The sequence below is a fragment of the Lemur catta genome, chromosome 8 (genome assembly GCF_020740605.2).
Source record: "Lemur catta isolate mLemCat1 chromosome 8, mLemCat1.pri, whole genome shotgun sequence".
NCBI classification, from domain to species: Eukaryota; Metazoa; Chordata; class Mammalia; order Primates; family Lemuridae; genus Lemur; species Lemur catta.
In genome coordinates, this window is record NC_059135.1 from 53,386,238 (window position 1) to 53,411,224 (window position 24,987).

Genomic DNA, 24,987 nt, shown 5'->3' on the forward strand with positions numbered 1-24,987 from the left:
AATAAAATAAAACACAGGCAAACACTGCTATGTTACCCTTTCAGTGTCTCTTCTTTGGCCCCAGGGCAAAGCCAGGACTTTCGAACTCAGCCGTGCCCGCCCTCCCCTGGGTGCACATGTACACTCGGGCCTCAGGGCCTGGGGTGCCCACGAGCCCTCACTCACGGTTTGCGGAGGATCATCCTCATGTGGGCGTCGGGGCCCATCTGCGACAGCAGCAGCATGGTGTCCTGGAGCTCCTCATCACACTCCTTCTTCTCCTCCTCAGTAGGCAAAGGGGCATCCTCGTGCTCATCATCCAGAAATCGATAGAATAAATATTTGTCTTGGAAATGGTGCTCCTGGTCCACTACGGGAAACATGGAAGCATGTGTCGGCTGTGGCACCTCGGCCTCACAGCTGCATTCGCCGGGAGCAAATGGAGGCTGTCGGGCAGGACAGCCAAGGGGCAGCAGAGCGGCGAGACTCCGCACCCTTCTCGCTCTGCCTTGCCCGGCGCTGTGCAGCTGAGACATGACCTCCCGGCTGCCTTATGCACGCCACAGCCCTCTCGGACCCACCCACCTCTGGGCCTCCGTGCGACTCCCCTTGAGAACCCGCCAGCTCTTCTGAGACGATCACGTTGACCTGGAAAAACTGCCTTGCTGACATACGTGGGACGTATGTCCCAAACAGGAAAATAGCCAAGTGCCAGATCATGCTCTATAATGGTTTTGAGAGCACAGACTTTTAAAAACCTACTTTGTCAGGATCAGAATTCATGTTTTTCTTTCTATATGTACTGTTTATAAGCATTTCTGTCTGCACTTTGGGAAAAAAAAGCTAGAATAAAATTAATTGTTTGAACAAAGCTGACCAGACTGAGCTTCTAGGTCATAAACTCCTAGAAGGATTTTGTGCTAATTTTCTTCCAGATCTGACTTTATTAATAAAAAGTTTTTTTCCTCTTGTCTTTTTTTCCTCTCTCTCTTTTTAAAATTTCAGAATATTACGGGTATACAAATGTTTTGGTTACATGGATTGCTTTTGTACTGCTTGAATCAAAGTTATAAGTGTGCCCATCACCCAGATAGTGTACATTGTACGTGTTAGGTATGAATGATTTCACCCATCCGCTCCTACCCTCTCCCACCTCCACAATTTCCATTGAGTTTTACTTCCATCTGTGCACATGAGTGCTGATCGGTTAGTTCCAATTTGATAGTGAGTACATGCGGTGTTTGTGTTTCCATTCTTGCGATATTTCACTCAGGAGGATGGTCTCCAGTTCCACCCAGATTGTTGCAAAAGGCATTAATTCATTTTTTAAATGGCTGAGTAGTATTCCATGGTGTACATATACCACATTTTATTAATCCAGTCATGAATTGATGGTCACTTGGGTTGATTCCACATCTTTGTGATTGCGAATTGCGCTCCAATAAACATTCTAGTGCAAGTGTCTGTTTGATAAAATGACTTTTTTTCCTTTGGGTAAATACCTAGTAGTGGGATTGCTGGATCAAATGGTAGCTCTACTTTTAGTTCTTTGAGGAATCTCCATACTATTTTCCATAGAGGTTGCACTAGATTTGCAGTCCCACCAACAGGGTGTTCCTTTCTCTCCACATCCATACCACCATCTATTGTTTTGGGACTTTTAGATAAAAGCCATTCTCACTGGGGTTAGGTGACATCTCATTGTGGTGTTGATTTGCATTTCTCTGATGATTAGTGACATTGAGCATTTTTTCATACGTTTATTGGCCATTAGTCTATCTTCTTTTGAAATGGACCAGAACAGAGAACCCAAATATAAAACCATCCACATATTGCCATCTGATCTTTGACAAAGTAGACAACAATTTATACTGCAGAAAAGAATCCCTATTCAACAAATGGTGCTGGGAAAATTGGATAGCCACATGTAAAAGATTGAAACAGGATCCATATCTCTCACCACTCACAAAAATTAATTCAAGATGGATAATAGACTTAAATCTAAGACATGAAGCCATAGAATTCTAGACGAAAATGTGGGAAAAACTCTTCTAGATATTGGCCTAGGCAAAGAATTTATGAAGACCTCAAGAGCAATCACAGCAATAACAAAAATAAATAAATGGGACTTGATTAAATTAAAAAGCTTCTGCACAGCCAAGGAAACAATTAACAGAGCAAATAGACAACCTACAGAATGGGAGAAAATATTTGCATGCTATACATCCAATAAGGGGCTAATAACCAGAATCTATAAAGAACTCAGCAAATTAGCAAGAAAAAAATTAAACAACCCCATTAAAAAGTGGCCAAAAGACATGAATAGAAGCTTTTCAAAAGAAGATAGACTCTTGTTCTTTTAAACAGCAAGATTTAGATCTTGGTAGGGCAAAGACAATGAACTTGGCTCAGAATCCCTCATCTACGTGTCTTACAGACTTTAGCCCCTTTTGAGGATAGAGCACCAATACTCTCGAAAGAGAAAGAGAAGTGTAATAGTAGACCCTTGCTGCCAAAGTGTGACATCAGCAGCACCTGGGAGCTTGTTGGAAATGCAGACTCAGGATCCATCCCAAACCAGCTAAATCAGAACCTGCATTTTAACAAGAGTCCCAGGTGATATGTATGCACATTAAAGTATGAGAAACACTGGCAAAACCATCATTCCATTCCCAGGTGTTGGCAAATTAAATGACTTATTTCAATATTTTGTCTGTTTGGAAAAGTAGTCTTAAACAAATGGCATGAGCAGTTCAGCCAGAGTCACACACCAGTCCTGAAAGAGCTACTCTGCTCAATTATAGCCCCTGCATTTATCAAGAGCTGCAATTGCAGAGCACATTCTTGATTTTAAACATGGTCATCCTGCGGGTATACAAATTGGCTCTCTCAGCGGCACAGCTAAAAGGCAGCATCTGAATTCATTACTTACTTTCATGTCATCAGCCCAGCCACACACTTCATTGCTCTTCATTCTGCCCCTGCATCAAGATTGCTATGCAGTGCTGGGAGTATAATCACGCTATCAATGAACTGTGAATGCAAACTAATAAACATAATTGGAACTGATGCACTCGGGCTGCAATTTCATTTTCCTTTCATATGTTTCCCCAAGTTAGGAAGGTACAACGGTGGAACATAGCAATCAATAGCATCCACTTGCTGCATTTGTATTGCTAAATGAAGATGCTAGCTCTGTGGGTCCCTAAAGGGACCATCATTATTTCTTGCCCATTTCAGAGTTCAGCAACAACTTACCCAGGGAAATGCACTTAGCATTTCTTCAGGGGTTCCCAGGGATGGTGGCTCAACTTACCATGGTTAAGAACACCATCTTCTAGCAGGACTTGCCACATGCCGACAGCTTGAGTCCGGGAGTGAACACATGGAGTCTGCTGCATCATCCAGTCCACCAGCTCGGTGCCCACACAGCATTGTCTAAGGGGCAGTAGGACACATAGGATGGGCAAATCATCCTTTGCAGATAAAGGATGGGACATGGCTTTTGGGAGGAGGACCTCCCAAAGAATATAGTACTCTCCTACCATAAGAGGTCTCGTGGCAAATGAACCACCAAACGGTGCAGCCTACGGTTCTCAAATGTGAATACAAACCAATGAAACCAGTAAGTTCATGAGAGAAACCTTTAAGCAAGGCTAGCTAAATGAAAGAGCATTACAAGTTGCAGTCCCAGGGGAGACTGGAGGGCTGCTAGAGGGGGAGCATTGTCTAGTAAGTTAATCATAGGGACAGACATTCTGTCATCGTGAGTTGGTCCCAGAAAATCTTGGTGTAAGATGAAGGCAAAGCAAAACACATACTGACTTCCTCCACCTGAGCCTCGTGAGGAATGAGTTAATGTTTGTGAGGCACTCGGAGGTGCTCCATGAAAGGCGCTGTATAAGTGCAAAATTATATAGCACTTTATATTTTCAAGTAATACTACTGATCTTCCTCGGAGGGGTGTTGGGAGAAACAAGTAATTAGCGATGCAAATCTCTTTGAAAAAAGTTCTGTGTAATGAGCATTAGCACTTCTATAGAGCCTGCCATTTGAGGAGTGCCAAATGCTTCCTGGCTTTTTGCATATTCACACGTGAATCCCTAAGATGCCCCTCTGTGGTGAGTTGGTCTGGATGGGCAAACTGCATGTATTAGTTAGGAAATACATGATTATACACACACATGTTAGGGAATACCGAAACCTTCCATGGGGTGAGAGAAGGGCAGGTGTTCATGGCATAATGGTTCAAGGGAAGAAATGGAATTCTGAAGTTTTAGGGATGGATCCCAAGGGACAACGGAACAAAGCAGAGAGTCACAGAGCAGCTGGCTGCTTGCAGCTGGAACTGCGTCACTGGTGGCCTCCCCTCCCATGCTAAGGATGGCACCACCTCTGGGGCATGGGCTATGACTGGGTCAGGCCCAGAGAGCTCCTCCCTAGTTGAAATTGGCAGAGACTCATGGTGCTGTGCCGCTTTGGGAAGAGTCTGGAACTGGGAGGAGACATGACATACAAGCACCAGGTCTGCTACTTATCAGCTATAAGACTTTGGCCATATGGTTTCAACTCCCCAGTTCTCAGTTTCTTCATCTATAAAAGAAAGGAGGAGCAAAAGATGGCCTCTAAGGCCTTTTCCAATTTACTATTTTAGGACCTCTGAAATCTATCAAAGCTCCTGGGATGCCCTGATTTGGGGCTAACCCTGACTTCAGAATATTTCACAGGGAAGATACACTGAGAAAGCCATTATATTTCTAGGACTGTCCTTATTACAGTCTGTACCTCCACAGTAGAGCTTTAAAGGGCAAAGAGTCACCTACTTACTAATCATTCTGAACCAAACAGATGACCTGCCAAAATAGTCCTTTTCTATTAATAATCTGAGAATGTATTAATGGGAAAACCTGTGAAAAAGTATACAAAGTCAATTTCATTTGGCTTTTAATTCAATGATGACCTTTACTTAAAAAAGCACATGGAATTTAGATGATCTCAGAGCATCTGGGTCCTTATAAAGAGTGTAAGAATCTTGCAGTCAGAATATGAAACAAAGACACCCAGCCACAGCTGCGCCACTTGCAGCTGATGGAATCACTGGGTACCTTTCCATTAATGATCCCTAGCTTCTTTAGATTTGACAGCAGACCTCTAGTATAGTGATTCTTGGGGTGATACTGCATCAGGAGAGGCTTCCACCCCTAATATTGCAGCAATAATATAACATGGTGAAAAGTAGGAGGAGAGAAAGAATGGAACTGGGAAGTATAAGATCTGGGACAAAGAACTGTCTGTCTTGCAGAAAAAAGAAATCATGCTTCTGGCTTACAGTTGAGTCCACTGGTCATCACCAACAGATCATTAATTTATGTCATAGGGTGTGGAATAGACATAACACCTATATTTCAGGGTTTTAAAATCTTAGTACTATGGAGCACAAAAGAGATTATGGTTTTTGACTTCTAGTTTCCACTCTTTGTCACCAAACATGACATATTTTAATGGATTTTCCCTAATGCAAGTCAATACTTGGCAAAGCATAATCACATCTTAAATTAAGGGAAAAAATAATAAAAATTTAAAAATAAAAGTATTCTATAACCATATGAGATTTTGAGATCCACTTAATGAGTTAAAGAGATTGAACTCTCTCTGGGGACATGTGACACATGACTTTTTTTTTTTTAACCTTTACTTTCCTTAAAACTATAGTAGTATGTAGGGACCACAGATTCCAAAAAGAATCAACTTGCAAGGTTAGAGAACAAGACATACAAATGTAATCATCCAAAATAATAGTTAGTAAATATCAACATAAAAAGAGACCAATCTGTCCTAAGAGATGGAATGTGTCCTAAGTGGAATGTGCTCCTGTCAAGACTAAGGTGTCTCTCAAATTCCATCTCATTTCCAAAATTCTGAATATAACAAACTGTCAGTTTTGGTCTTGTAACATAATCACACCAAGTGCAAGCAGAAGAATATTAGTTTGCACGAAGTGTAGAAAAAGTAACCCAAAGAGGAAGAATTTGCAATGCTTTTCCAGCTCTGTCTTTGAGATACTGGATCTTGAGGCACATGAACTTGGTAGGTTTCCTGTTGGATGAATCAGGTATAATTTTATTGGTTGGTAGTCACTAGAAAGATATACATCCTTCACGGTGACTTTGAAATTTGTGTTCTGGCTTTTTACTGTCTCATGAATTTGGTTTATGTGAATCAAAGGGGTTTTGACTCATGCCAAGGCTAATGGGTTCTGAGGTCATGTCTAGGCTAAATGGGAAAGGGAGCCTCACTGATTGCTGAAAGAGGGCTGTGTCTGAACTATGGGTTCAGGAAGAGAGAGTGAAGGCTTGTGTGTCATATATTGGCTATTCCAGTTCCTAAACACTTGTTGAATTGATAAAATAAAAAGTTATGGATCAGACTCGAATTTTTAGTTGGCCAACCATAGTTCAGTCATCCCAGAAGGTTCAACCAACCATGCAGCCCTAGTCTTTATCTTTGTCATTTTTTAACTCCAATGACAACTCTAATAAGGAATTCTTATTCTACATGATTATATATGTGATACAGAGTTGTGTATCTTACTATATGCATACTAGAATGAAATCTTACATTAGAAAATAAACTCCATAAAGGAATTTGTATATTTTGTTCACTGGCGTATCCTCAGAGCTTGAAACATAATAGTACCTGGCATGCAGTAAGTGCTTAATAAACTTGTGGGATAAAGGAATGAATAAATGAATGAAAAGATCATTGAATTTGGAAATCAACCAACCTTGGCTTAAATCTTGGCTCTGCCACTCACTAGACTTGTCATTTGGACAAGGAAAACTATTTAATCTCCTGAATCTCAGTTTTGTCATCTGAAAACTGGCCATACACCTATCTAGCAGGGTTGTGATGAGGATGAAATGGGATAACACATGGAAAGTGGCCTGGTACAGGTCTTTGAGCATAAACGAGTGTTCAGAAAATATTAGTTGAATGCGATCTAAATCTAGTAAGCTTCCTAAGAGTCACTTAGAAACAGAAATAACAAAAACTTTCTTCTCTTTTTTCATCACAATTAAACCAATGTCTAAGCAAATTAGTAGTAACTTCTGGGAATATTAAGGATAATTAAATACCTACAGTTAAGCAGGGACTCAAGACAAGCTTAGACCTTCCAGAACTTGAAGGCATTCTAAAATGGGCTGCCCCAGATGCAAAACAGGGAGAAGCATTTTTGTTCCATTTTCACTAAACATGAATCTGAGGAGGCCACAGCCTCTAGAATTAATGCACTTACCTGTATGTCTTTAGATGGTATTTTCTATCTCTTATCATGTGAGGTGCTCGAGAGAGAATTGCATTTCGTAAAATTTTTCCAGCCCTGAGGATCTTCTCTGAAGGGACCTGGATTTTAATCAGGTAAAAGGAGGGGAGGAGAAAGAAGGAGAGTTTATAGAAGGAAAAGAAACCAGATGAATCCTTAACTCACTTTCCAACCTCACTCTGGCTTGAAAAACATAACTCACTCATACATTTACATTGTTTACTTGTGTGACATGTCACTGTTTCATATTGAGAACTGAGACACATTGAGTATTTATTGTTTCTAGAAAATGTACCAGAGGTTTCCTGATTTGATGCTCTGACATAGGGACCACCTCTAGTGGTACTTAAGAAGCAAACTCTGCTGGCTCGTCAACCCACCTACGTCCCATTACCTTGGTAATGGTGTTAGCAGGACGAAGAGGAACGTGAGGTTCAATGAGAGGTGTCTGAAAAATAAAATGTTAAAGCAAAAGAAAATTAAACAAAAAGTTCACTGAAGAAAATTATGGGTTGGGGGATAATAAGAAACATCCATTTTTTTTTATAAAACTCAAAATAGAATTAAAAAAACAAGAGATAAAATCTGTCTAAAGAACTTGAATGTGTAGACATTCAAAAGGCAAAATTAGATCATTCGATTTGCCAACATTTAAGTATAAATTACTAAAATGAAAAAACCAAACAGATAGGAATGATTAGATGTTTGCAGGCTTCATGAGAAGGGAATAAATATCTGCTCAGAGCCTAACAAACATCAGAGCAGAGGAAAAAGCAAAACAAGGTAAACATAAATGAAGATTAAAATGACCTATCTCCCGGGGTGGGGATAAGGTATTGATTTAGGATGGAAATGAGCTATTTCATTCTCTCTCATATAGTTATGACTCCTTTTCTGCAATTTGTATTTTTAGAAAGTTTTAATTTTTAAATGAGACTTGGCGGTTCTATACACTCAAATTCCTAGAACTGACTGAGGCGGCTAGTACATTTCTCTTTTACAAAGTAGTGTACAGTTTTTAGGATTTTATGACTGTCAGATCAGCTCTAGGATCTACAGAAAGTGCGTCTCATTAGCCACATTCTTCAGATGGATGTGCTGGATCTGATCCTAGGAAATTACTTGTTACACATTGAGCCCCCTAGTCCCACTGATGCCCCTTTGCTGTCTTCCTCTGAAATATCTGGCAATGGCATTTCCAAATGGAGGGCAAAGCATAGATGAGATACAGATTTATTTAGAATGGCCAACATCGTACGAACTTACTTATTTAAACATTTTCATCACCTCACTGGCATCTAGTAGAATTTTTTTTTCCTCTTGAAATCTCTAGAGTACAAGTGTCAAGCAAATTAATTTTTGTTTTTTGAGACAGAGTCTCACTTTGTTGCCCAGGCTACAGTGAGTGCTGTGGCATCAGCCTAGCTCACAGCAACCTCAAACTCCTTGGCTCAAGTGATCCTTCTGCCTCAGCCTCCCGAGTAGCTGGGACTACAGGCATTAGCCACTATGCCTGGCTAATTTTTTGTTTCTATTTTTAGTTGACTGGCTAATTTTTTCTATTTTTAGTAGAGATAGGGTCTTGCTCTTGCTCAGGCTGGTCTCAAACTCATGAGCTCAAGTGATCCTCCCACCTTGGCCTCCCTGAATGCTAGGTTTACAAGCATGAGCCACCGCACCCAGTCAGTGTCAAGCAATATTATAGTATTTTAACAGGATACTGATTACAACCTGAATAGATCAAGGAATGTCATTCTGGTTCAATTCAATAGTAGCTTTAAACGCAGATCAGTTTTGCCCTGAAATAGCCTACTCTCCCTTATGGCAGACCTGTTGGTGGGAGAGGGACCGTGAGCTCACAGAGTCCCTGCACTTGTACCAATCCCTCATGGAAGGCAGGGAGAATTCTGTGATAGCATGTCACCTGGGAACATGCTCAACAGTGCCAGACCACCACGCACCAGACCCCCAGGGCGTGCAGTTAAACATGCTGCACATTTCCAGGTTGGGAGTTCCCAATCTCATGCCGCCCACCTCTTTGCATCACCCAGGTTGGTTTACACATCTAAGAGTGCACCTGCCTATGTATACAAATTGTAAACGCCTCTGCTTATTCTTGAAAATAATACTAGAAACCCATTTCTTCTTCTTGTCTTAGAGGAAAGAGGTGTGGATGGATGGAGTCTAGAGTAGGCGGATGAGGGATTAGCTTCTGGGCTCACCCTTTCTTTCCTATGAAAAGCCTACTTTCCTCTGCTGTGGGCTTTGACAAGCTGGCAGAGCTAAGGTCAAGAAGATGCCCACACTTGAGGATTGCCAATAAAGGTTTATTCTTTGGTAGGTGCAATGAAACATTATTTGAAGATCACATCTTTTGTTTCTACAGAAATGGCTATATTTTAACAAAATGCTAACAAGTCCCCAGGTTAGTTTGTTTTTTTGGACAACTCCCCTTTTAGTTCCTGAAAAGAAAGCATTACTAAAGCAGGGGAAGCATCAAGCTTCAATCAGAATTTTTCCTTTGATTTGCAGCTTCTAAAAGGGTAGATGTACACAAGGTTGTCTTTCAGCTGGATAATCCTAGTACCAGTTCCAGGACCAAGAGGCTGTTTAATCTGTTGAAAGGCAGCAGTCTCAGAACCTTCTCTGGCTCAAAGATTTTAGGTTTAGGGGCAATATGATGAATGGATGCTTTGAGGAGGGGATGGTCTCTTTATTTAAATAAAACTTCCAAGGAACAAATGCAGGGGAAAGCAGGCAAAGATTTATGTTGAGGGAATAGGAATTTGTCTTTGAAAGGGACACTATATTCAGTTAGGCAATATCCTATGTTCTAAGAACTATGTTGGCACCTAGAAACCACATGCCGTGAGCCAGAGAGCATTCCTGACGGGCAGCACAGGTCCTGCGAAATAGTCAGGGGTCGATGCCTGTTCAGGAACTCCCACGTTATGAGTGTGACTTTATCACTTTTATATTAGCTCATTTATTTCCTTTTTGGTTTCCCTTGGCTTTCAAGTGAAATTCCTTTTGAGAATTTTACCTTAGCTGCACTATACAAAAATAAGACAAAGAATTTCATTTGATAAATGATTAGATTAAACATGAGAAGGAAAGACCAAGCATGGCGATATTAGTGAATCAAAGTAAGAAAACCAGCTTTAGAGGCAGGCTTACACACGTCACATGTGCACCTTTTTATGTGACCTCCTTATCATATTGCTACTCTCATTGTCATGGAGAAAGCTAAGGCCAGAGACACTCAGGGACCCACCTGAGCTCACACAAGCCAATACCAGGAATTGCTGCGAGTTGAATCCAGGTCTACCTTACTCCAGTGTCTACACTGCACATACAATAGCCCCATCCACCTACAGTTTTCTTCTAGAAATATCTTGGCTCACTCTTTGGAGGAGTTTGTGTGTTCTGTTTGATTAAAGTTCACTGAGAAAAGTGCATCTAAACCCTTCTAGGTTATCCGGTATCAGATTTGATCTTACTAATTTCCAGCAGTAAATATTTGTAACCACCTACTGAGATTACACATTAGCACCATGCTTTGTGCTTGGCCTGAATTAACTTTTTAAAAAGCAACTTTATAACAGTAAAACATTTAGCATTAAGGAACTGCTCCATCACGGCTAAGACAACTACAGCAGGGAGGGGAGTAGCAGCAAAGTGCACCCAGGAAATGAAAACCACTCTGAGTATTCACCACAGAGGGAATTTAATGCCAGGAAGTGGCTTTATGCAATATTAGCCAAGCAGGAGGCCCTTGAGGAGAGGGACAGAGGGAGAAGGAAGCATCACCAGGGCCTGAGCCAAGATGTCCTGGTGGGAGCTGGAACCCCAGAGGGCTCCAGGGACCCCAGAGGTATGGCCACTGCTATAGATGCCGCCCGACAACCACCAAGAGGGAGGCAAGACCCTCCCACATCCAATCTTCCTCCAGCTAGAAGCCAGAGAAATAAGAAAAAGAATCTCATGTTAAAAATGAATTACCCCTTCAAGGAAAAAGTTCTAGTGTTCAATAGAGCAATAGGGCAACCATAGTTAACAATAATTTATTATATTTCGGAATAGCTAGAAGTTTTCACATGTTCTCAAAATAAAGCAATGATAAATGTTTCAGGTGAATCATGTCCCAATTACCTTGATTTGACCATTATATGTTACATGCTTGTATCAAAATATAACATGTACTCCACAAATATGTACAATTATTATGTATCAATAAAAAAAATTTTTTTAATGATTAGGTTAAATGGAAGAGTGAAAGAAGTGGTAAGTTGGTATTAGAATCAAAGCAAGAAAACCAGCCAGAAGGTAAGACCAAGGGCAGGGAAGCCTGGGAAACACACTCTGCGGAGGCCGGGCCCCCTGCAAGGCACAGCTTATCACAGGCAGGGCAATGAATTGATCTGAGAATTACAGGCCCAGGAACAGCACAGCAGGGTGGTCGCAGCAGCCACTGAGCAGGGAGGGGTGCCAAGGTGCCACCCCAGCCTTCAGGTGCTTGCAGTACCATGTCCTCCCCGGCACTCTTCCTTTCGGGAAGGTGGATGCAGCATGGCACAGAGCAGGGCTTCACTAGTGCTTGCTGGCATCGCCTCCTAGGGCTGCCCTGTGCTTTGCCCTGTAGCCAGGAAACACGTATCACCAATGAGCCCTGAAAGGAATGGGCCCCTCTCCAATTAAATTTCACAGATTTCAACACATCAATCATGTGCTGATAAAAATTCTTCCTCCCCACCTGGGCATGAAAGAATCCAAATTGGGCTGTGACAATGTGATCCTAAAGCGCTAGGCAGGGAGGACAGATAAAGGCAGAGCCATTCAGCTTTCTCCCCGCTTTTCTTGGCTTTCTCCACGAAGACTTCCCTCAGGACTGACCGTAATTGGTTTTTGTTTGTTTCTGGAAAGGGGATGCTCTTTCGACTGCTTTTTATTATGTTTATATTACTACTGAAAAGGAGAAACAGTAAGGGAAAATATTCCTTTTGGCACTGGAGCCAATTCAGAAATACTAATCAGGTGATGAAAAATATGAATTTAGCCTCCATTACAAGGTGCACAATAACTCCCCGCTAGATTAGAATGAGCCATAAGGCACTGTAATAGGCCTCCCGAAAAAGCGTATTCAGACCCTTTTGAAAGGCGTAATTCTTTTTGCTCAAGTACTTGGTCGCAGAAGCCTTTTGCAAGGCCTGACATTTTAAGCCAAGAGACAAGAATAACTGGCAAGATTGGGACACAAAGCTGCTAGCAGAACCCTGGCAACCCAGAGCAATGAAAAGTCAGGCAAGTTGGTACCCGATCTGCTGCCAGGATTCAGTGAAGGCCCGGGGTGTGCAGAGCAGCGACCTCGCCTCCACTAGGACCCTGATAAAGCACCTGGCGGTTGATCTTGTTGGGGAAGCAAAACTTCTACGGGTTAAACAATTAAAATGTGAGTAGGCAACTAAATGCTGCAATGTCTTAGATTTCAAATTCCCCCTTTTCTTACGTTAGCTGAGGAAATCTCTAGAAGTAGGGAGAAAAATATCCCATTCTTTTAGTGAAAATGATATACTTTTAGGAGCTACATCCCCTTGTTTTGGCATTTTGGAATAATACAATGAAGGTCTTTGAAATGACTGTCTCATTCTTACAATAATTATCATCAATGTCATCACCCTTCGAGGCTGCCCAGATAAAATTAAAGTATGGGCTAAGTCATACTCATCGGCAGATTGCACCACTCTGAAATAACTACGTGAGTTTTTTCCGTTTGTGAAATAATGGAAAAACCATCTATAGACTTCTTTGGCTTCCATTTATAGGCTTCTTCCCCCCAAGTCTTTCCTAGTTCAAAATGGGCTTATAGATCTCCAGTTTCAGCTTAGACACGTGAAGAGCTTGAAAGCTGTCACTCGTGTCCTTACAGCAAGAAAAAGCTGAACAATGTGAAAATAATGATTTCTCCTGGGCTCACCAGAGAACTAAGGTTGCAAGCAAACTGCCATCTGAAATTTGGACAGACGGGAGAATCCAGAGAGTAACTGTGGAGATCTGCTTACCTGGAGCAGAAGCCACAGACTGGTAGGAATACAGAAATGCAATCTTGATGGATTGCGGAGGCTGAGTGTGAACTAGCTTGAGAGTGAGAAACTTCTGGGTGTGGGGGGCAGTCTTAGGTGTGCCCCCACACTTCTGTGATTTTAGGTACTTCAACCCGACCAAGGTTTTCTTGATGAAGAGCCAAAAAAAAAAAAAAAAAAGATCTCCTTGTGGCTCTGGCAAGGAGAGGAAAAGAGTAATCGTGAAATACACCCAGAGTAGTCTCCATAATGAAGGCTGATTCTCTAGAAGAAGATTTCCCAGCTGGGCGAAAGCTATTTTTCTGACTCTAGCAGTCTCTAGCCTTCCTGTTTCACCTAAGGGAAAAAATTGGTCTTAACCTATCAAAAAAAGAAATGTCTTCCTTCCCTCTTTTTGTTCCATATACCAGCTACAGAGCAGCTACAGCAGAGCCAGGTGGGAGTGGGAGAGGCAGACCATACCCCCACCCCATCAAATGCAGGGACAGCTGGCCCAGTCTCTTCCGGGATTCGACTGAACCAGAGCTGAAAGTTAAAAACACATACTTGACTAATCCTTAATAGCTGAAATAATATTTTAAGGGCCCAAAGTGACAAAATTTTATGCATCAAGACTGAGGTGTTTTCATGGTTGCTAAGAACCAGTGAGAAAGAAAGCATTCAACTCAACACAATTACCAGGCATCAGTTGGGGAGAGGACTATTTCACATGTGTATTTCACTTGAGTTGAGGTTCCTTGAGCCAACCAAATTAATATGTATGTCCGTATATTTTTTAAGTGGGCTTATAATTCAGGGAAACTGGGATCTATAGTTTGGTCTCAGGCCATAGTCTGACTATTTGTATGTTACTATACGAAGCGACTCAGGAATACTGAAGATTGATCGGTGAGTCTGTAAAACGGGACCCAGGAAGTGCTTCCAGGCAAAAGGCTGCTCAGACCCGCCTGTCAGCTGGTCTCGGAGCACCGCTCTCTACCAGGTGCTGGCAAATGGCTCAAGTTTCTCTCCAGCATATCCCAATGCGGTACCACAAGGTGGCATGTTTCTAGGATGATTCTTTCAAGTCCTAATTTACAATTTAAGATAGTTTCTGATTTCTTCTAGTGGTGAGAGATAGCCTCAATGAGATAGTAATCTTTCTTTTCATAGATAGGATCTTGTGAGTGTTTGCTTTCCAGGAAGTGTATCTACATCTATTAGACACTCCGAAGCCAGATATTTGGAGGCAAAAAATAAAATGCTAACTTTAGAGAATGGCTCTCTTTGAGTTCTTACAAAGTGATTTATTTTCCCCCCAAAAATCGGACTGATCAGACCTAGATTTTCTTATAATGATAATACCAGTGTATTACTATTAAATCTGCTTTGAGTGATAGAAGCTAAGAGATGCCCACAAGTCAGCCATGACACTCCACAGAGGCCACTGCCCATTACGGTGTGCCCATCCTCACAGCTGTGATTAGCATGGAGGGATTATTCAACTCCCTTTCCCTCCTCTTTTTATAAATCTAATCCTTGGCCTCATCAGTCAGCCTGTTTCCATTACAAGAAATTCTGGCAACAAATTCCAAATTTGGGAATTGTGTGTTGAGCACTTCTGGGAAATAAAGTGAATATAAGATTTAAAGACATGGTTCAATTCTTGAAACTTTTACAGACTGATGCTTATTAAAATAAGGGCTAAAACACCATGACATTTCCTTTTATCATCTTGAATTTAAATCTGAGCATGATGGATACTGGAAGTTTTAACATTTATTTAGTATTTTAAGATAGAATGAATGTGGAAAAATTACAGTTGAAACTCTACTTTCTCTGAAGCCAGGGGGTCAGACTCCTGCTGAGTGTGTTCCAAAGGTAGACAAATGGTTTGCACGACACATTTCAGAAAATGCTCTTGTGCTGAAAAGATGCTAAATTAATTGGCATATACAAACCAAAGTATTAATAAATATACATTCTATCTCCTACTCCTCTCCTACACAAATAGCATACATATTGGCCTGAATATGTTTCTTCACTTAACAATGTATTTTAGAGATCTTTTCATATCAGAATATAAAGAGCTACCTCACTCTTTTTTTATACTTACTTGCAGTTTTTGGTAGCTGCATGCCATTGTACGGATATGCCATAATTTATTTAACAATCATGTACTGACAGATTTTTAGCACTGTTAACCTGAGTCTATTGTATTCATAATGAAGGATAAAGCAAATGAGAAATCATAGGATATTCTAATTCTATTATCCCTGTGTCCTTGAAAACCCAAGATTCTCACTGTGAAAGAAGAGATACATATATGTGTGTGCATACATATATATATATATTTATACTATAGCTTTGAAACAATGACCAAACCAATAGCAATGAACATCTTGAGTTTTGAGATCACATTCCCACACAAGGAAATCAAGGCTTCTTGGGAGAAATGACTGATTCCAGGGGCAAGAAATGTATAAGACGAGCCAAAATAACCTGTCATACAAGGTGATGAAGAAGTGATCAAAGACTACAGGATTATGACAAAAAGAACTCAGAGCAATTTGACCTTTAATAAGTATAATGATTATAATGGATTGAAGCCCATCAAATATATTCAAATTTATGAGTTTATAATGATATTGGGGGAAAAACCTAATTGGTTACCTTCTCATAATGAGAGAGAACCAATTCATCATCTTACAAACTGGGTAAATATATGAAAAGATTATCCTGCCTTTATATATGAATGGTGTTATTGGATAACTAGATAACAGATGAGTGTAAGCATCTCCTTATAGAATTATTTCAGCAAGCAAACGAAAAGGAAATGATTGACTTAAAACCTTGTCATTTCACAGCCCCTGTGAATTAATGCATTTAGGTATTGAGCATCAGCAGCTGCTAATATTAATATTAAAGAAAAATCAACTAGACATTATGTTCCACCTGACAAAAGATCACCACACCACCCAAAATCTTCCAAAAGAGACAGAACCTAAGCCTGACCAAGCCTATGGGTACAGCACTCTGCAGCCATTTAAAATTGAGATATCCCCATAATGTATTTACTAGCATGCAGAGATGTTTAAGACTTGAATTTAAAAAGCAAGGAATAGAAAAATACATATAACATGATTCCATTTATGTAAAAACTATATGTATGTGCAGACATATCATATCATCATGTGAATGCACAGTGAAAGGAGTTAAAAAGAAACACAACAAATTATGAACAGGATAGGAAGTGGAGATGTGGGGGTTGGCAATATCGAGTGACAAAGGTGGTAGTGGTAAAAGACACTTGAATATTTTTCTCTATAGACTTCTAAATGGTTGGAATCACTTGCAGTGAGAATGCATTACATCAGGGGTCCCCAACCTTCTTGGCACCAGGGACCAGTTTCATGGAAGACAATTTTTCCATGGACCGGCAGTGGGTCAGGGGCAGAGCTCTACGTCCCGGTCCCTAACAGGTCATAGACCAGTACAATTCTGCAGCCCCACAGCATAATATTATTTCTTGTATGACTTTTTAAAAAGAGAAAAGTTATAATAATTATAGTAAACATATATTTTGCAATGGGTCTTTAATAAATCCTTTCCCCGATATTTTGTACAGAATATGTTGACAATTTTCCAAAATTATACTTCACTATACAGGTTTAAACGTCAAATAAAAGCAGTCCACTGACATAGAACACTGGAAATCAGAGCACATCTTATTTTTCTGGCACTTTACTGTTTCTCAGAGCCCACGAAACATTTGCTAAAATGTGTTGCATAACAGTGTTTCCATCAGTGACAGACTGTGTATATGACATTGATCCCATAAGATTATAATAGAGCTGAAAAATTCCTGACTCCTAATAATGTCGTAGCATTGTAGCACAACTCATTATCTTTTTTATGTTCAGATAACACAAATACCATTGTGTTATAATTGCCTACAGTATTCAGTACAGAAACATGCTACAGGTTTGTAGCCTAGGAGCCATAGGTTATATCAGATAGCCTAGTTGTGTAGCAGGCTATACTATCTAAGTCTGTGTCAGTACACTCTATAGTGTTCATACAACAAGGAAATCACCTAACAATGCATTTCTTAGAATGTATCCCTGTTGTTAAGCAACACATGACCGTACAATGGATGACCTAAGCAACTAAAAAGTTCTCAAGACACTAAATGTAGTGGCAAGAGAGAAGACCCTGGAAAAGGCCAGAACTATTTTGGGTGCATAGAATCATAGACATTTAAGGCTGGAAGGGGCCAGAAAAATACTCTTGTTGCTAAATCTATGAATTACTTATTAAGTACTGCCTATCTGCCCAATACTGCACTAATAGTGCAGAGGAAAGAAAAGACATGGTGATATTACCTACGACCTCTAGAACTGTGCTGTCCAATGCATTAGCCACTAGCCTCACATACGCATTTACATTTAAATTAATTAAAATTAAAAATTCAGTTCCTAAGTCTGAATCAGCTACATTTCAAGTGCTCAAGAGCCACACGTACCGGGTCTAAGCCATGATAACCTTCGTGTAGAGACTGTGATAGTGTCCTAAGAGGTTTGGAAGTTTCCATTCCCCCTCCTAATACCGTCAGCCACATAGCCAGAATGGTCCTATAAAAGCATGGGTCAGATCATGGTACTCTCTGCCCAAAACCCTCCAATGGCCTCTCCTCCCACTCAGTGAAGGTCAAACTCCCTAGTGTGCAGCTGTCTGTCTGCCGCCTTGCAGCCTCTCTGATCTTACTTCTTCTCTCTGCCCAGTTCAGCCCACTCCCCACGGCCTGAACAAACCCTTCCCAGACAGCCCCATGCTCACTCACACCCTCACTTCCTTCAGGTGTCTGCTCTAATGCACCTTCTCGGAGCAGCCTGCTCTGCCCATCCTATAGTATATCGGATCCCTGCCCCCAATCCCAGCACTCTAACCCTTCTGCTATAGCACCTATCACACGTGACATATTTTATGCTTCTTTCTTATCTGTCTTCTGCACTGAAATCTAAGCTCCAGGAAGACATGAACTTTGTTTTGCTCACTATTCTACCCCCAGCTCTAGGCACACAGAACTACTCAACAAGAATTTATTGACTGAATGGTAGACTTTCTTCATTGATTCATTCATTCTAGCAGCCTTCATTGTTGGTAACCAAAGATAAAACTGAGGGGGGATGTAATGTATTCAGGTAATATGAAGGGGTGTTGGGAGGAAAGTGGCTGTTTCCAAAGCACTGTGGTGTGAAGAATCACATTCAATGAGTTGCAATTGAGTAGAAGGTTATTGACAGATGGGACTATTAAGTAATGCCCTTCCTCTTTTTTTTTTTTTTTTGAGACAGAGTCTCACTTTGTTGCCTGGGCTAGAGTGAGTGCCGTGGCATCAGCCTAGCTCACAGCAACCTCAAACTCCTGGGCTTAAGCGATCCTACTGCCTCAGCCTCCCGAGTAGCTGGGACTACAGGCATGTGCCATCATGCCCGGCTCAATTTTTTCTATATATATTTTTAGTTGTCCAGATAATTTATTTCTATTTTTAGTAGAGACGGGGTCTCGCTCAGGCTGGTCTGGAACCCATGACCTCGAGCGATCCACCCGCCTCGGCCTCCCGGAGTGCTAGGATTACAGGCGTGAGCCACCGCATCCAGCCTCTTTTGTTTTTTTAATGGCTGGGTTTTGTGTCTGGTAAAATGACACATAAAATCAGTGCTTTGCAAATTTTAATATCTATGAATCATGTGGGCATATCATTAAAGTGTAGATTACAGTTATGTTGGTCTGAAATGTGACCTGAGATTCTCCATTCCTGCCAAATGGTGTTGGTGCTGGTTTGCGACCATACTTTGAGCATCAAAGAATTAGATGCGTACCAGTTGCACCCTGAGGATCCCTAACTTCATAATCCCTTACTAAAATGTGAGTGTTTCCTAGAGATGGGGTCTGGCTGACATAACGATAAGGCCATCACCATACAAACATTTATGTTACCTTAAATAAGCCAATATGTTTTCTAATTAAAGGAATCATTTCCTAATCACTTTTGTTTTTTATGGTTTTAATACTCAAGTAACCAAGAAAATCAAATACTTAAAATTTATTAAAGAAAATATATTTGATCTCTAGGGTATTTGAATAAATACTTAATATTCGCAAATAACATGCTTCAAAGTTTCTAAATGACCAATAATTCATCTCAACCAAATTCATCATATAACCATTTATTAAGGTTTCTAAGAATAGGTGAAACACAACATAATCCTTACATGATCCTCCTAAGAGAATAAGGTGAAAAATAATCACATTTCATATTTATGAAATTAGTATTTGAAAATGAAGGAAAGTGTTTATAATAGAAATCTAAATTTCAATAGCATAAAGTGAGTATTTTCAGTATTTGCTGGATATATCAATCCTTACCCCTATTCTAGCTAGTTGAGGAAGAACAGGAATTTATTCACGGATAATTAAAAACTCAGAGGATCTCTGGAAGAGCCACAGAGACGGGCTGAGGGACAACACAGCCAGGAGCAAGGCCCAAACACACTGCAGGTCACCTCAGCCAAGCCCATGGCCCCTGCCACTGGGCACCACTGAGACTCAAAGTATGTACAACAAACCCTGGAAACCCAGCCCTTTCCCTGTCACCCCAAAAAAGTGAATTCTGCAGAGACTGGCAGAGTTTGGGTCACATGCTTAGGCCTTAATTGTGTTCAGGGAAGCCAGTCTTCTAACGTGTGAAAAACCCCAATCAAAGTTAGCATTCTCTCCCCACCAAAAAAGCAGGAGAAATGGCTACTAACCTGGGATGTTAAAACCTAAGTGTAGAGAATGAATTTAAAAGTATTAGAAGCATACATATTTCTAATACATAATCAAGATTACAACTATCTTAGATACCCTGGAAAAAGGGCAAAGTCCCTGTCTCTTAAAATTTTGGGAGTATTTTCACAAACCCATGGGGTACACAGTAGATTAGTCCTTAAAAGTATGTAAGAGTAACACACAATGACATCTTATATATAGTAACATATAATATTACATAATGACTTCTCGTACAATTCTAGTTTGAATAAAAACATGCAAATAACTTATTTCACAGACATTTGAGAATGTCATCTGTGCTGTGCTAAGCTGATTGATTAGAGTTCAAAGGAAACTATTCCAGTAAATGATGCGAAGTTTTGGTTATATCCTATGTTTGGGTTACAAGATGTTTAAAATGAGATTGGCCCAACTAAAGACACACCCTCTAAAACAATCTGCCAAAGTATGGAAACTGCTTTAAAAAATGTATAGCTAACTATAGGTGATTTTTATTATCCTTGGAACTTTGAAGATTCCTAATCAATGCATGTGATGAAACAAATTGAAAAAAAATTAGAGAGATTAGTGATCATGTAAGGGTATTCCTAATTTTCTTGATTTTGAGGGATTTATGGAATATATTTCCACCAGACATCAATTGTGTCCTGAGTTTATCCTTGGGCCCCCTCTGCGTTTCCAGAATCTCCCTTACTGCATATATTTCACTGTTTGTACCATAGTTACTTACATGTCTGTTTCCCCAAGCACTACATGAACTCTTTAAAATCAAAAATTGTGTTTTTGTTATCTCAGAATCCCTGTGTGCCTTGTGCATACAGATTATTCATTAAATACTTATTTAATATGTGGAGAAATCTCTGAGGAGCTTTTACCTTGTCAGTGGTATGAAAAGAATGGAAAGTATTTTTCCTCTTTTCATTTCTGAAATTCCAGTTTTGCTCTTCATGGTTAAATATGACAAGGCTGTTTATTGGATGTTGGCAATTAATTTGTGGACTATTTTACTTTTGCTTTTTCCTTCCTAGGAAGAACATTTCTTTTTAGTTCAGATCTGTAGTAAGGTGTTTTAGGTTGGAAGGGTGAAGTATTAATTTCAAGTTGACACTTTTATGTTTCCCTTAGATCGAAGAAGTTCTAACAAGAAGGTTGCTCTGGAGACCTGAAAACCATCCTTCTCTATCATCTTGATGTCCTCTTATTTTCCCTTGATAGACACAAGAACAGTTTCAAGTTTTTACTGTTTTGATAAGTATTTCTGACTGTTTGTTGGACACTTCTGAGAATTTCATAAAAGTGATGAACCTTCAAGATGTACACACATATATCCAAAATTCTGCTTAGAATTTCAGGGGTTAACATATTTCCAGAAGTCCATATATGGATCTAAATCTGAACATGTATATTCCTAACACCCCAGAAATCCACTACTACATAAAAGCCCAACAGAAATGTGTGCATATTAATACATTCACTGAAAGACCTATACTGAAATGTTCAGAGCAGTGTTATTCACAATAGCCTACCACCAACAGAATGGATAATAAATTACATGGTCCATAATGGAAGGAAAAAAAACAATTTGCAAATGCTTGCAACAATGTGGATAAATCTCACAAACATAATGCTGAAGGAGAGAAGGGGGATACAAAAGGTATATATCAGATGATTTCATTGATACACAGTATTGAAACAGGTAACTATTCTCTTAGAAAGCAGGAAAGTGGGGAGTGGCTAGCAGGAAACACGAGGTGGGCTTTTGGGGTGATGGTGGTGACGTTCTGTTTCTTGATCTGAATGCTGTTTACATGACTGTGTTTGTGAAAATGTATTGACCTAAATGAAGTGTACTTTCTTACATGTATATGCTGTGCTTCCATAAAAAGTTAGAAGCATAAACCTGTTTTGGAACTCCTCTTAAAAAATTTTTAAGAAAGTATTTACTAACCTTCCATTATACAGATGAGGCATACAAAAAAGTATGAATTTAACATTTGAGCGGCATCTAGTCATATGTGATCCTGACATACAGCCCAACATGCAGCAATTTTCGTTTCAGAGTGACTTGAGGGAAAAAAAAGAGAATGCACACATGCTTGTATGCATGAAAAGCACCCAGGAAAAACGTTACCACCACCACCTCCACAGAGGGTGGTCTTCAAGATAAGGACACTTGGCCAGAGAGTGAGCTTAGCAGACCACATGGCATTTTTAGAAATATTCACTCATTCAGCAATTCTGGAAATGTTTAAGAATACTGGTTGCAAATGTCAAGTATCTACCAGGCACCAATAACACCCTCAAAAGTATGTAAACACATGAAAAATTAAAACAAAAAGAGTATTAGAGTCAGTACATAATTGTTTTACAGCTATTTGATTTATATGCTAGCTCTACCTGGCAAAGTATACATTTTTCTAGGAGATCATAGCAAGTATTTATAAAATATTAATGTATTCTATTTATTCATGTATTTCATTGCAAACACAACAGGATCACATTCTTCCCAAATTTGGCACTTAAGAAGCCCAGTGATTTGAGTCTTGAGAGAGCAACAAGTATTTATGTATAGCCAACTGTAGGCTTCTGAAGGTACAAGCCGAATCTGTCAAAAGTCTCAGAAATTCTCACAAATACTTTTTTTAGGGAATGTGTTAACTTCAAAATAAGTGACTCACATTTAATGTTACATGTTGTGGAAACTCTACAGTTGATTTTTTAAGTTAAGGTAATGAACAGTGAGAAAATACTACACTTCATAGGCAGTCATTACCCACTTGCCACCCATCAGCGTCGGCACTGATAGTCAGCAGGTGGCTTCACAAGGTGGGAGGATGCTCCTGCATCCTCTGTTGGCTGGCACCAACGCACGAAAACCACATGTAGCTGAACCCCATCACATGTACACACGTACTTTACAGAGACTTATGGTTAGTGTTGGGGGAACGAGAGGGAGGGCAACAGTTGCCCAGGGTGGCTCAAGGAAACTTCCCAAAGGAGGCGAGATTTGAACAGAATCTTTATGATGAACTGCGTCTAATGGATAGAGAGGAAGCAGGATGGCATTGCACCCTGGAGCCAAAGTCACACGGTGGAAATTTAAGGTATTCTGGGTCCCCTAGTCTGGCTATAGCAGAGAGTTGGGGTCGGGAAGAGGTGGGAGAAAGTTCAGGAAGACCCTACATGGGAAGATGCTATAGATTCACCACTGTTAAGAATAGACATTGTAAAGTCAGATTATCAGTTATTGGTTTTACCCTTTTCATATTCTTCCATTATGAAATAATGCATTCATGCTCATTGGAAAGCATAAAAAATTTTAATCATGCAAAACCAACCACTAAAAGATAATTATTAATATTTTGGAATATTAATCACTTTTGTTTAAATGTGAGTTTTGTTTTATTTTTAACTCAAGCATATCTTAGATAAAATTTTGTATCCCTCCTTTTTACATAACACTAAATCACAAGCAACTTCACATATTACTCTGAATTCTTTGTAAGCATCATATAAAGATTCCATTGACTGTATACAGCATAATTTAACGATTTTCTTGTCACTGCACTTTTAAGTTGTTTTTAATACTTTGCTAGTATAAATATGCCATGAACTTAGGCCAAAAGTTCCCCTCACTCACTCATATTTGGGGCTATTGTCTCAGAATCGATGCTCCAAAGTAGAATACCCTGGTCATGGATTATGGCTCTAGATACATATTGATAAACTGTGAAGTCTGTGTTGAAAGTAACTTTGGATGGGATATTTCTTCTGGGTAAACTCTTGAAAAAGTGGTCTATCCTTGGCCTCTTGAACATAGCCATTGGTTTCTGCATTAAGACTAATAAATATTAATGTGGAACAAATTAATCAATTAAGACAAAAATTTCCAACAGCAAAACATAAACATACTTTCCTAGCATTTAAATGCATGCTATGTAAAATGCCCTAAGCCATTATTTTAATAGCATAGTATCTCCCAGTTGGGAAAGGTAAAATAATTACCATGAAAAAAAAGTTCTTTGTGTTACACTTTGAATTAAAAATAACACACTCAATTGACTTTTGTAAGTCCTCTGCATGTAGGTGTAGTTGTCTGTATTGATTGAAAATTTTTTTTTCTGCCTCAAACAATCTAGTAGGCCAAAGCTATAATGAACACAATTTTAATACAAATACTGGACAAGAACATACAAACAAATGATTTTGATAACCTTTAAGGAGTCAGAAACCTGAGAGTGGTATATTTGATCTAGGTTATACAAAATTCCTAGAATAGCAAAAACCTATTAATGTTTTCAAGAAGCCTTTTAAGCCTTTACAAAGCTCAACAAAACAAATACAATCATAGTCCTAAAACATACCACATAAAATAGGAAAGCAAGACAGAAAAGTGGTATACTGCATAAAGCACCAAGTTTATTTCAGATCTGGCTCATAAACCAGGTTCCCTAAACATAGTCTTTTTTTCTTTTTATTGTCAAGTTGCACTAGTGCAGATAATGGTTCCAATTAGATATGCAAACAGTATCTTAAAAGGCAAAAAAAATAAGTAGTGTGATATACTAAACTTTTAAAATTTAATTTCACTTATATTTTTCTTCCTTCCCCTTTCTGTATTTTTCTAGTTTCCTAAAGTGTGCATAAGAGGAAAAAAAAAAACCAAATTTTAAAGCCTTACTATTACTGGAGGAAAAATAAGCTGATGGAGGTTTAAGCATACTTTAGAAACCTGGCATTTCTACCTCAGGGTCATGGGTTTTTTTTTATTCAAAGTAATTTGAAAGG

General features: G+C 39.6%; 1 protein-coding gene across 7 annotated transcripts in view; it reads right to left on the reverse strand.

Moving 5' to 3' along the window:
* Window positions 1-24,987, reverse strand: part of RAPGEF4 (Rap guanine nucleotide exchange factor 4) — a 283,558-nt gene that overhangs the window by 80,276 nt on the left and 178,295 nt on the right. For all 7 annotated transcript variants that reach the window (XR_006736982.1, XM_045560164.1, XM_045560166.1 and 4 more), the window contains 4 exons: window positions 7,698-7,751; window positions 7,277-7,383; window positions 3,296-3,417; window positions 166-349 (listed from right to left, as the gene is read on the reverse strand). Coding sequence is in view for 6 of the 7 variants with exons in the window: in XM_045560164.1 (XP_045416120.1) it covers window positions 166-349; window positions 3,296-3,417; window positions 7,277-7,383; window positions 7,698-7,751 (467 nt within the window). In the remaining variant the exon portion in view is untranslated. The remainder of the gene's footprint in view (window positions 1-165; window positions 350-3,295; window positions 3,418-7,276; window positions 7,384-7,697; window positions 7,752-24,987) is intronic.